Raw genomic sequence first — 14,045 nt, 5'->3', positions numbered from 1 at the left:
TGCCACGCCATTTCCAAGGTACCCCGTAATAAAAGTCTAGCGACTAGTATCGGGCCCAGCCCTGCTTGAAACAACCCCACAGACACCGTCCGAGGAGGGTGAAAGAGAATTGAATCGGTAAAACTCACAATTTTAACGTTCAGTACCACAACATCATCTTATGACTTCCATTACTTACCACAATAAGATCACATAGATGTGTATAGGCACTTAGGAGCATGAGCAGCTACGAAGTGTAACACTTCGGGAAGGACTCACTTCACTGACTTAATTACTCCGTGGAGCAGAGGACAGTAAGTGAGGTGGCCACTCTCTGTAGTCTCAAACAAATGAGAGGAGAAATCTAAATCCGGGAAGGCGTAAATCAGAAAAGTTTTCAGATTTATTCAGATTGTACACAAGCAGAAGCGATCGCGACTTGGGATCAACTGCACAGTGGGATCCATATAGCATCATCGAACACAAGGAAGTTCATTATCTGCGATGTTGTGCCGCTGATAACTGCTGGGCAAGGGCGAGTGGTCCAAACTGATGAAGGCCTTGAATATCCGTCACCGACACATCTCTGAGGTAATGAGACGAAGAAAACTGTGTCAGATCGCCAAAAACAACCCTCCATTATGGCAGTTAACGAGCAGTTGCTATGCAACGCCATAGTAAAGCCAATGCCCTGGTTTCATGAGGGTTAACTGCCGTAGGTGGTGGCAAAACCGGCAAAAGTGTAGGCTCGTAGGTATTGTGGCTGCGTAGCCAATATGAGAGTGTTGTAGCGAGAGACTTCCGCCTTGGAAGCAGTAGACAAGGGTATAAACAGTCTCTTACGCAGACGGCGGCTCTTGCGATGCTTTAAGGTAATGCCTTCTGAAGTGTAACACTTCGAGTGACTCACTTTACTGGCGTAATTAATCCGTGGAGCAGAGGACAGTAAGTGAGGTGGCGACCCTCCAGCGTCTCAAAAGCGAGACCTGCAATGGTCGGTTCGAACCCATTGACTTACTAAACACAAGTGCTCCAGGGACGGGATTCGAGCAATGTGGTGTTCAGTCACTACCTTCATGAAAGTGAAAGGACGCAGCTTAGCGAGTGTAAACAGTCGCATTACCATGATTTCCAAGGTCTGGCGACCAGTATCGGGCCAGCCCTGCTTGACACAACCCCACAGACACCGTCCGTGGAGAGTGAAAGGTAATTGAATCGAAACTCACAAGTCCCAGAAGAATCGAAGACACAAATCAGAAATAAAATTCAGAATTTTATTCAGATTGTACACAAAGCAGAAACGATGTAACTGGTGATCATCTGCGCTGAAGCTGATGGTTGTCGAGTGCCGAACAAATGCGATAATGACAATGCTGAATTCCAATTAACCGTTGTGATGAAGGGCCCTTTCTCCCTGATGACCACTGCTAGGCCACTTGATGGAGAAAGTGGCCCCCAGCTTGCAAAGATGTGCCAACAAATAGGTGTTGAGTCGGTATGAAGGGCACCTAGAGACTCCAACACAAACATTCCACTTGTTGAGCCACCAACGAAAAGACTGAATGTAGTTGTGCGGAAGGCGAATCAACTCCTGGGGTTGTCGTCCCGATGTGGGCACAGAACCATCTGAAGAGGGCAAGCTGCAGCTGGCCCCTGTCGAGTCAGCACTTGTGCCGGCGCCAACCACCCTAGTAACTTCTGCCACTGGCGAAAAAGGTGTGGGTTGGACCAACACTAGTGGTCGTTGCACTGAATCTTGTCCCACCTCTCCTGGGGCACAAACATCATGATCTGGCGTGTTGAATATTGTCCCAATAAGAAGAAACAGCGGTCGGTGTTACCCCTGATTGCTCGAATTTAGCAGCCATCCTAATTGGCGTGAGCAACTTGATGATGAACTGTCTGTGGAAAGGAAGGACGACTGGATCCTGCTGGGCTTGAACACAGTCGTCGATATTGTTGTCAATTGTCAGCCGACAATGCAGGTAGCTGGTTAACAGAATGGGTATCTGAGTAAAAACCCACGGGGCTGCGCGATATGCCCATACAGCAGGATCCTCCATTGGTATCAATGACGCCCCATAAAAGTAAATTGAAGATACTTCCAATAGATCTGGATGTATCCGGATGTGAAGGTAGGCGTCTCACAGGTCGAAAGGACTGACTGACTGACTGAGTTTAGTTTTACACCGCTTTAGCAATAATCCAGCAAAATCACGGCTAGGGGGCACCAGAAATGGGCTTAACACATTGTGCCCATGTGGGGGATCGAACGAGGTCGTGGGCGTGGCGAGTCAACGCTTTAACCACTAGGGCTACCCCACGGCCATCGCGGGTCGAGGGAAATGAGAGGTCTAACCACTCTTGCCTCTGACAAAAGATATCTCCTGATATAAGAACGTTCAATAAATCGAGCAACTTCGTCAGTTCTGGCGGAGTGCTCAATGTAATATGTTCGGCATGGAGATTGTCAGTCAATCTACAGGGCGTTCACATTATAAACAAATTGTAGAAATCGTGAGGATCGGGTGACCTCAGGAGCGTTTCTTTTGGTCGAACAAAATAATGGTGCGCCAGGTGGAGTGATATAGGTAGTAGATCGCTGCCTGGTGACAATCCTTGCATAATGCAGTGACCTCTGAACTCGGTGCTTGACTAGGCAAACCGTTCACGGGTGTTTCTGTCCGTCACCCTCAATAGCAGTCTCTCTCGACTGGCTGTCAAAATCGACACAGTCACTCTTATAGGAATGGCAGCGTTCGTTGTTACTTGCATTTATAGGCTGGACTTGGTATCCGATTGGGACCAAGAGAATTCTGCAAGGGCACTTCATAGGCACTCTAATCATCAAAATTCCGGTAAACAAACAGTAGTCCGCCATTTGCAAAGCGTTACACACGAGTGACAAAACATCACGGACAACATGGTCTTTAGTTAACCGGGAGAGTCATAACCATAAATTCGGGCTGAGCTATGCTGGCTATTTGACAAAACATTGCGGTACCATGCAAAGAACTTCATCCATTTGTTATCTGTCCAGAAACTTGCTTATCATGTAAAACAAAGGGAGCTGAAGATGACGAGCTGTCTGCAACAATTGCAATTCCAGTGATACACAAACACGCTGTTACGGTAGTCTGTAGTAACAAGACTCATCGGGCTGTCATTATAGTATTCCTGGCTCGCAAAGCGTATCTAGTTATACCATATCGGTGGTTGCAGAACTGATATCTACGAAAGGGTAGAATCGTTGAACTGAATCATTCATCAAAAGTGAAGATCGGATGGTAGATTAAATCTGGAATGAGATGAGCTCCGGTCACGGAGGACTCTTGAGAACTGGGATCGCCAGGCGTCAAGTGCCGGCGTGGTATCTCTAGATGACTGCGCTACTAACAACACATGTAAAATCAAATCGGCATGGTGAAGCACATAGCTACTACCTATGTACATTGATCTTGAACGGCCAGGTGAACTGGTTCGGCGATAGGGAGCTTCGACCTGGTGAAACGATACGGCCGGCGGCTGGTAAATCAGTTCAGGGTGGTGAGCGGAAAGTTGGCGTGATCTGAATCAGTCCGATGTGATCTGAATCGGTGACTGATCTGGATCGGTTCGTAATCCGAACGGTTAAATGATCTCAGCTGATGGAGAGATCTAGAACGCTCAGATGAACCAGTGAGGTGAAATGTTTACGTTTTGCTGTGAATTGAATCGATGATGTGAACTGTTTCGCGATAAGAAACGGTCTTAATATTATGGCAAACTGAGTCAATGTCGGTATTCACATACGGGCGTGGCCCAACGGTTGATCTGGTGAATCCATTCGGTGTGTGGTGAATCGGTTCAGTCTGGTGAATCCATTTGGTATGGCGAACCGATTCACGGGCGGGTGAACCGGTTACGGCAATTTGATGTTGCGGTCTGGTGAAACCATTCGGTATGGCGAGCGATTAGGTGTGGTGAATCCATTACGGTATGGCGAACGATTGGGTGTGCGAATCCCGCCGGTATGGCGAACCGATTGGGTGTGGTGAATCCATTACGGTATGGCTAAGCGGTTCGGTCTGGTGAATCCATTGAGGTATATGGCGAACCCGATTCGATGGCGTAGTCGGTTCGGCGATTTATTTGAAATAGATCGGATGTGTGAGTCAACTGGCAACACAGAACGTTTTGATGGCGGAACCACGGTGAGACATCTAATGATAAGCCCATAAAATTATCACCGTCCGACATGGGAAACTGCGGACGGCAGCGGATTAATACCGGTCGTTAAAAGCGGGGTTTGTCGGGTGATCAACTGTTGAAGTGTAACGAGCTCTGTCTGCCAGCCATCGGGAGCAAGTATGTCTACATGCTCTAAAAGCGTCCTTAATAAGGGAGCACATTCGACAACGTTTTGCTCCAGGAACATGACGATTGGGGATCCGAGGAAGTAAATATTGTTACAGTGTGCTGCCAAAAATTACGCTACTGAGTCTAGACTGACAAGGCGGGATATCCTGATTCACCTAAAGTGAATGAGACCGACTTCGAGAATCACTCTGGCGAAAACACACCTTACGGCTAGGTGAAACGGATCGATGGCCAACCACCTCGACCAGGCGAGACTGAGCGACTTCGAAGACGAATCAAAAGCGCTGATGGTGTGTCGAACAGAAACCTATGTTGAGGTGAACTGAGTCGGAATGTGAACCCGTTCCGTCCTGGTATGAACCCTTCTTGATGCGTGAATCAGTTTGGTCAGGTGAACCCATTTGATTCGTGAATCAGTTCGGTCAGGTGAACCCATTGAAGATGTACTGGTGAGCGGCTGACCATGTGAGCCGTTTCGCATAATGAGACGGCTTCGGCTGTGTGAGCGGTTTTAGCCATAATGAGGCGGCTTCGGGAAAGTGAAGCGAGACCTAGAACGACTCCTCCCAGCGTGGAAATAGAGGAGAGCGGAGTACGTTCCAACAGCGCCCGATCCCGCTTCAACGATGAATGCTTAGAAGTTCTCGAAGTCTGTGATCGCTCAAGAAGCAGACCTACGAGATAATGTAGATCGCAGGTCTGGCGTGAGAATATCGTCATTACCACCCTGCACAATACGCCTCATGAGAACTTAAACTGGGTGAGGGAAGCTCCCCTAAAAGCCTTCTAACGTTCTCGTAGATAAATAGGAATCGGCGAAGCCTCCATAAAATCTTAAGTCAGGAGGCGATTGAGAACGGTGAGCGGTGAGGGTGGGGCGATCTGGCATTGTTTCTTAGCGCGATCAACATTCACAAATTCTGTGTATAACTTTACAAAGAAAGAGAATGAGTATCTTGTTTCCGAATGGACTAGTGAACGTTGAAAAAGAAATCATGCAGTGGCTTTGAAAATAGTTTTGTTTTTGATCTTTCTGCAGGTGTTTTATAGAAACCTGATTGGATAAAAGCTGCTGTTAGGAATTTAAGATTTTAGTATCGCGGATGATATGTATCTTTGATATTGCCAAATCAAGCGATTATCCTTGCGATGATATCTGATTCATATGTCAAGACAGAGCCCTCGCATGTTATCAACATTCACAAATTCTGCTTAATTATTATCAATACTTTGGCAATATATGTCGTGACAAACATTTTAGTATCGTGATGTATCGTATCGCAGGTTGTAAGCGAATACCGGGCGGTGGGGTAGCCTAGTGGTTAAAGCGTTGGCTCTTCACGCCGCAGACCCGGGTTCGATTCCCCACATGGGCACAATGTGTTAAGCCCATTTCTGGTGTCCCCCGCCGTGATATTGCTGGCATATTGCTAAAAGAAAACTAAAATTGTAAAACTAAACTCAGTCAGTCAGTGTAAGCGAATACCAGCACTCATCTTAACCTAGAATCTCCATGGGTGTTTGAGGTAGCTCTGCTGTGAAATCCTTGGTGATGGTAACTCACCTAAGCCATATGACCTTGAGAAGGCATGCTCATGCAGCCATTCCAGTGTAGCCTGGAAATTCTTGCGAACCCCATCGTGGAATGTCTTCATTGACGCCAGACATTCCTCAGCTTGAGCTCTCCATTTAGTCTCTCCATAATCCAGGTACCTGCAAGTGTCCAGCAAATACCATGATATACATTTAGTTAGCAGCAAAGCAAGGAATATGGAAATTCTAGTCTAATGTCCCTCGACAGGTGTTTTTTGGTTTGTTTGGTAATTTTTGGGGGCGACAGGGAAGCCTAATGATTAAAGCGTCATGCCGAAGACCCGAGCTTAATTCCCCACATGGGTACAATGTGTGAAAATTCTGGTGTCCCTCACCATGATATTGCTGGTATATTGCTAAAAGCGGCATAAAAACTTACTCACTCACTTGTTTGTTGTTTAACACCTCACACAGTATTATTCCTGCTATAAGATCTTAATGGTAACTGTCGTGTCTGGACTGACAATCCAGTGATTGACATCACAAGCTTTGATTTACACAACTGTGATATGATGACATGTGTCATCCAAGTCACCAAGCCTGACCATCCGATCCCATTAGTCACCTCTTATGACAAACATGGGTTGTTGAAAACCAATTCTAACCCGGATCTTCACGGTTGGCTGGGACATTATGACATGCATTTTATGATAATGCAGCTTAGTTTGCCAGCACAGTTCCAGTGCTCGTGGGTTCCACCGAAGTTTAATACGTCCTGGCACACTGTTTGACTCATCACCGTTGACACAGCACCAGAACGCACCACTGATCACAAAGTGCTACAACACACTCATCTGCAGACCGTGACATCACCTTCCTCTCTGGTTCCATGTACAGGACAGCCTCTTTCTGAAACAGGAAACATTCAAATTTTGCTGAAATCCTGTGTTAATGTCTCATAGATCTGACAAATACACATGCATATCAAGAAAACACTGCAGCCAGGACATTTCAGAGGAAGAAAACACTGTGCAGCACTGACATTCAGAGGAAGAAAACACTGCAGCAAGGACATTTCATAGGAAGAAAACTGTGCAGCAAGGACATTCAGAGAAAGAAACACTGTGCAGCAAGGACATTCCGAGGAAGAAAATACTGCAGCAAGGACATTTCAGAGGAAGAAAATACTGTGCAGCAAGGACATTCAGAGGAAGAAAACACAGCAGCAAGGACATTCAGAGGAAGAAAACACTGCAGCAAGGACATTTCAGAGGAAGAAAACACTGCAGCAAGGGGACATTTCACTGCAGCAACATTTTAGAGGAAAAAGAAAAGGACATTTTAGAGGAAGAAAACACAGCAAAGGACATTTCAGAGGAAGAAAACACACTGCAGCAAGGACATTTCAGAGGAAGAAAAACACTGCAGCAAGGACATTTCAGAGGAAGAAAAACACTGCAGCAAGGACATTTCAGAGGAAGAAAACACAGCAGCAAGGAGACATTTCAGGAAGCAAGAAAACACACTGCAGCAAGGACATTTCAGAGGAAGAAAACACTGCAGCAAGGACATTTCAGAGGAAGAAAACTCAGAGGAAGAGCAGCAAGGACATTTCAGAGGAAGAAAAACACTGCAGCAGCAAGGACGACATTTCAGAGAAAAAAACACTGCAGCAAGGACATTTCAGAGGAAGAAAACACTGCAGCAAGGACATTTCAGAGGAAGAAAACACTGCAGCAAGGACATTTCAGAGGAAGAAAACACTGCAGCAAGGACATTTCAGAGGAAGAAAACACTGCAGCAAGGACATTTCAGAGAAAGGGGAACAACACTGCAGCAAGGAAACACTGCAGCAAGGACATTTCAGAGGAAGAAAACACTGCAGCAAAGACATTTCAGAGGAAGAAAACACTGCAGCAAGGACATTCAGAGGAAGAAAACACTGCAGCAAGGACATTTCAGAGGAAGAAAACACTGCAGCAAGGACATTTCAGAGGAAGAAAACACTGCAGCAAGGACATTTGCAGAAGGAATTCAAAAAAACACTGCAGCAAGGACATTTCAGAGGAATAAAACACTGTGCAGCAAGGACATTCAGAAGAAGAAAATACTGTGCAGCAAGGACATTCAGAGGAAGAAAACACTGTGCAGCAAGGACATTTCAGAGGAAGAAAACACTGTTCAGCAAGGACATTCAGAGGAAGAATACACTGTGCAGCAAGGACCTTTCAGAGGAAGAAAACACTGCAGCAAGGACATTTCAGAGGATGAAAACAGCAGCAAGGACATTTCAGAGGATGAAAACACAGCAGCAAGGACATTTCAGAGGATGAGAACACAGCAGCAAGGATATTTCAGAGGAAGAAATTGAATTGCTAAAGCTGTTTGTTCCAAATAAAAACTGGTATGCAGGTATGAAATTTACGGTGTGACTTCATCAAACTTAAACACGGTTGGTTTATTTGACACTCACCTGGGCTACCATTCCTTTCTGAATCTTCTTCTTCACATCCTGGACCCTCTGACCTTTAAACTCTCCAACTTTCATGATCTGGAATAGAAAAGGAAACCTCAGTAACAATTCAGTTAAACTTCAAGTAAAAGTAACTGGAAAGAAGTGGTGACTCACTACTAAGTCCATAGTTTTGTTTGAGTGGCATTTTAGACTGACTGACTGAGTTTGGTTTTACGCCGCTTTTAGCAATATTCCAGCAACATCACGGCAGGGGACACCAGAAATGGGCTTCACACATTGTACCCATGTGGGGATTCGAACCCGGGTCTTCGGCATGACGAGCCAACGCTTTAACCATTAGGCTACCCTATACAGTTTATATACAAGATGTAGCTCATTATGTAACGTTCTTTGATGCTTTGTTTCCCCACCCTTGTTATTGTTATCTCTTTATCTTATCTTGTATATAAACTGGTGTACCCCGTCATTCCCCCATATGCTTGAAAACGGTTTTAGAACCTATACCGAAACGTCGCTATTGTTAAAATAAAGAAGTTGATCATCCATAAAGTTGTGTCATCTCTAAGCCCATAGTGCCACGACACACTAGTCTGCTCACTAGGGTACTGTTGTACAAAAGCAATCTATCACTAAGGTACGACAGTCTAAGCATTAATGGTTGTTTTGTACAATGGCAACCAGGAAAGTCTACAAAGTCTGATCAGATGTTTATAAATCTCAGTATTAAATAATGGCATATCGGGAATTCAATACCACAACCAACATACTGGGGGTGGGTATTGCAGAGAATATTCATATTGCAATATATTGCAAGAATGTTTTTGTGTAACAAAACTATTTATAATCGAGTTAATGCTTGATTTATAAAGTAAAAACACAACAAAATCACTATTCTTGATTACGCTTTACTAAAAACTTTTTAATCACGACAAAATAAATATTATTTGGCACAAATGAAACAAGGAAAAGAACAATTGAACTAGTTTCTCCACTCTGAAAAAAAGCCCTGAGATTTTAGACAGCAACTTGACCTGGTCACAGATCACTGGTTAAAAATGAGTAAATATTTACAACATTCAGATCCAAAACATTGCGAAACACTTGAACAAATATTAAGAACACAACTTCAAACCTAACTTAACTTCCGGTGTTAAAAACAGAAATATCCGAAAATTTCAGAGTGTTACAAAGTTTTCCGAATGCATGTTGAAATACTGGTTTCGATCAGCGTATTGCAATACGTATCGATTTCATATCTGAACTGGTAAATACCGGTAAACCTACAACATACATTGCCAAAATCACAGGGACTGTACCAGAGACCACTTACAGTGCCCTCCCTTTTCTCAGAGTGTATTCACAAAACATATAGCCCAAGATATAACATGAATACAATGCTTGTGATTACTGACTCCTTCAGTGAAGTTCCTCAGGTAAACCATCTCCTTGGCCTCCCACAACTTGCCACGGTCATTCTGACTCTGGACCTTCAACATGTCAATGACGGTGACAGCAGACAAGTCTCCTAACTCGGCAACATCTATGATCGGTACCTGGAAAGGAGGCAGCAAACATCAAGCACAGTTCCTGATACTGTATCAACATCATGATTATTTGTTTTGGAGCAGACAAGGATCCTATCCCATCAACGTCTATGATCGGTACCTGGAAAGGAGACAGCAAACAGTTCCTGATACTGTACTACCATCAGTGTGCGAAATAGCCACTTGCCCACTAGCCAATGGCTAGTAAAAATCCAATCAGGCCAGTAAATCTCCACAGTCAATTTTCATGGAGTCATTTTGTAAATATATCTCTCTCCTTACTTGATAAGTTCTTATACACTTTCAAACCATGAAAGATTATGGCCTGATGAAAATGTTAATCATATTAGCAGATTAATGATGAAACCTGTGTCATGCTGACAAGATCTTATTCTCATCTGTTTTTGTAATCTTTTGCTTAGTTTCTACATTCAAATTTTGGGCTATTGAATTATTTTGTGGGCTAGTAACTTTCAGGCATACCAGTGAAGCCCGACTGGCTAGCAAAATTTGGAAACTATTTCGCTCACTGACTACCATCATGGTTATTTTTTGAAATTATGGACAATCAACATGATAGTCTATAACAGCGTACAAATAAAGTGTGTGGACATTGACACTTCCTGTCTCTGTCTTGTCTTCGACCATTGAGGCGAGGATTTATAGAAGTCAACTTCTTTATTTTGACATCCATAAATTCTCGCCTTAATGTGCATCACTTCCAAATGCTGTTCTAAGACTTGTCTTGGACCACTTTGAATACTTCCCCACAGGTATCATCAAAATGTAAAGTGAGTGAGAGACATGATGTTAAACATCACTTTGAACAGCATTCCAGTTTTATCATGGCATGTCACGAAAACATGTGAATGCATGTCTAAGATGTTTACCACACATCTACGATCTCAGGTAGGGTCATGATGATATTGACAAAGCTAGAAACATGATCATGATTATCAAGGTAAATCTCGATGCTCATGCTGTTGATCACTGGATTGTCTGGTCCAGATTTGATTGCTTACCAATCACCGACATATAGCTGGAATACTGTTGAGTGCGGCATAAAACTGAACCCACTCACTCATTCACTCGCATCAAGGCAAATCAGGACCCAAACCCACAATCAGAGGTTTGACCTGTCCTGGCCATGGGAGGTAAATCTGCATGGCACATTGCAGCGACTGAACCATGGCAGCCCCTTTAAGTATGTATGACTCAATTGATTGTTGAAAACGATACTCACGGGTTCAAAGGGCAACACCATGTGATCCTTGATGCCATACTTTTGCCTGAAAGGCTGGAACAAAGTAAACATAATAATCACAGCAAACACAGTAAAGACATTAACACAAACATCAATCTCTAATCATGAATTTGTCACACTTGTCACAAAGTTATCGTAACTCCTGCAGATTTTCGAATCTAACTGGCTAGGACCCATTCTAATAATTTGCATATGAAGCATACCAGCCATAATATTTAATCTGAAATTAATACTTACAGGTAGCAACAAAGCTCAGCATAGTGATCACTGGCCACTTTTCATGTAACATTTGGGATTACACTTTCTTAGTAAAGTACAAATTCTAGTTCTTTTTGGAGGGTTGAGTCCCATCAAGGATTTGAACAAACACACCCTCAGAGTCAGGGACCTAATCGCCAGCACACAAAGTCAGACACCTAATCCTGATACTTTTCCTGTATCAAACATCGAATGACGAAAGAAGTATTTTCAGAGTGTTCATAACTTACACTGCACTGTGAGGCATATCACAACATTGTGTAAATATACAAATGTTTAACCAGGCAAACCAGCGTTTCATCTGTGCTGACAGGGTTCAGTTCACAGATAGACTTGCTGTGTTTTCAAAAATTCTCAATTTGGTATCACTCCTGGCTCACATTTTGCAGATTTTAACTATAAATTGTATATTTATATACTTATTCTACCTCATGGTATGCACTTCTCTCTCTTACTTCGACCACGGTGTGGAAACGTTCTGTAGGCTAAGCTGAATCAAATCTTCTGGCCTCTCTCCCACCCGATGGCTCCCCCCACTGGACCTGTCAATCATCTCTGTGAAACGTGCTTTGCGCTCAGATGGTCATTTTCGACTTGGAGCCCCCAGTAATCTGTGATGTGGGGAAGGTTGGGTGGGCATCCATAGGATAAGTATATAAATATACAAATTATAGTTAAAATTTCCAATTTTTTAAACTTATCCTATCTCATGGTATGCATTATCCCACGGTTGGCTGGTGGGCCGCAGATTACCCTGTGTCAACTCTACAACCGTGAGGTCGCAATACTTGTGATAGGATTGCTTCTGATTTTAACCCCTTGGCTTACACAGCACAAAAACTCTAGGAGTGGGTGGTCCCTACACACAAGGAGGCCAGGAGAAAGCACTAACTCCCAATTTGCTAAACTCCAATACTTGTGATAAGTTGCTTCTGATTTATAAACCCCTTGGCTTACACAGCACAAGTGGAGTGGGTGGTACCGGGGGCAGCGAACAGTTGGGAGAGAGTCCAGAAGATTTGATTCAACTTAGCCTACAGCACGTTTCCACGCCATGGTCGAAGGAAGAGAGAGAAGTGCATACCGTGAGATAGGATAAGTTTAAAAACGCAATATATTTTTTGTAATTAAAAAGTATACTAACTTCTTTCTTCTTGAGATCTCGGAGAGCTGCGATGTCATCAGGCGAATCTGAGGGAACACTAGCCACAATACCTGTCCCTGAATCACATACACACGATAACTGAGTATCATAAAACATCAGCTTATAGGCTCATACTGAAATAAGTGGACAATTTGAACAAAAACAAGGATTTTAGGATAAATGTAATTGTTATACTAATCTGATGTTACACAGTTCAACACAGTGATAGAACTTCTTCCCTGTCTGTAAAAGTAGAGACACTAAGGCACTATGTAGTATTTTGTAGCTCTGTGTAGCACTTTGTAGCTGTGTGTAGTACCTTGTAGCTCTATAGCATATTTGTAGCTCTGTGTAGCACTTTGTAGCTCTGTGTAGTACCTTGTAGCTCTAAAGCATATTTGTAGCTCTGTGTAGCACTTTGTAGCTGTGTGTAGTACCTTGTAGCTCTATAGCATATTTGTAGCTCTGTGTAGCACTTTGTAGCTCTCTGTAGTATTTTGTAGCTCTGTGTACCACTTTGTAGCTCTGTGTAATACTTTAGGACTGTGTAGCACTTTGCAGCTCTGTGTAATACTTTAGGACTGTGTAGCACTTTGCAGCTCTGTGTAGTACTATAGGACTGTGTAGTAATGTGTAGTACTGTGTAGTACTATAGGCTCTGTTTAGTACTGTGCAGCAATGTGTAGTACTGTGAGCTCTGTATGTGTAATACTTTTAGGACTGTGTAGCACTTTGCAGCTCTGTGTGTAGTACTGTGTAGCAATGTAGTACTGTGTAGTACTGTGTGTAGTACTGTAGTACTGTTGAGCAATGTGTAGTACTGTTCAGCAATGTGTAGTACTGTGTAGCAATGTGTAGCTCTGTGTAGCAATTTGTAGAGCTTTGTGTAGCACTTTGTAGCAATGTGTAGTACCATAGTAGCACTGTGTGTGTAGCAATGTAGTACTGTGTAGCAATGTGTAGCACTGTAGTAGCTGTGCAGCAATGTGTAGTACTGTAGTACTGTGTAGCACTGTGTGTGTAGTACTGTGTAGCAAATGTGTAGTACTGTGTAGTACTGTGAGCTCTGTGTAGTACTGTTCAGCAATGTGTAGTACTGTGTAGCTCTGTGTAGTACTTAGTGTGTGTAGCACTTTGTGTGTGTAGCACTGTGTATGTGTAGTACTGTGTAGCACTGTGTAGTGTGTAGTACTGTTCAGCAATGTGCGTAGTACTGTGTAGTACAATGTGTAGCAATGTGTAGTACTGTGTAGTACTAAGAGCTCTGTGTAGTACTGTGTAGCAATGTGTAGTACTGTGTAGTACTGAGTAGCTCTGTGTAGTACTGTGTAGCAATGTAGCTCTGTGTAGTACTAAGAGCTCTGTGTAGTACTGTGTAGTACTTTGTAGCTCTGTGATTACTGTAGTGTGTAGCAGCTCTGTGTAGTACTGTGGGGACACCCTCAGAAATGTAGTACTGTGTAGCTCTGTGTAGTACTGTGTAGCTCT

The 14,045-nt window shown here is 43.5% G+C and overlaps 1 protein-coding gene across 2 annotated transcripts in view; it reads right to left on the bottom strand.

The window, feature by feature from the left end:
- The window catches only part of LOC124265858 (leucine--tRNA ligase, cytoplasmic-like), a 62,621-nt gene that overhangs the window by 37,057 nt on the left and 11,519 nt on the right, over nucleotides 1-14,045 (bottom strand). For both annotated transcript variants that reach the window (XM_046700700.1, XM_046700701.1), the window contains exons 11-16: nucleotides 12,558-12,634; nucleotides 11,135-11,188; nucleotides 9,760-9,900; nucleotides 8,345-8,422; nucleotides 6,695-6,780; nucleotides 5,903-6,051 (exon numbers count right to left, since the gene is read on the bottom strand). In XM_046700700.1, the coding sequence (XP_046556656.1) occupies nucleotides 5,903-6,051; nucleotides 6,695-6,780; nucleotides 8,345-8,422; nucleotides 9,760-9,900; nucleotides 11,135-11,188; nucleotides 12,558-12,634 (585 nt within the window). The remainder of the gene's footprint in view (nucleotides 1-5,902; nucleotides 6,052-6,694; nucleotides 6,781-8,344; nucleotides 8,423-9,759; nucleotides 9,901-11,134; nucleotides 11,189-12,557; nucleotides 12,635-14,045) is intronic.

Source organism: Haliotis rubra, unplaced genomic scaffold (assembly GCF_003918875.1).
Source record: "Haliotis rubra isolate DU_JTF1 unplaced genomic scaffold, ASM391887v1 Scf1219, whole genome shotgun sequence".
Classification (NCBI taxonomy): Eukaryota; Metazoa; Mollusca; class Gastropoda; order Lepetellida; family Haliotidae; genus Haliotis; species Haliotis rubra.
The sequence above is the reverse complement of the archived record's forward strand: the minus strand, read 5'-3'. Positions and strand labels throughout refer to the sequence as shown.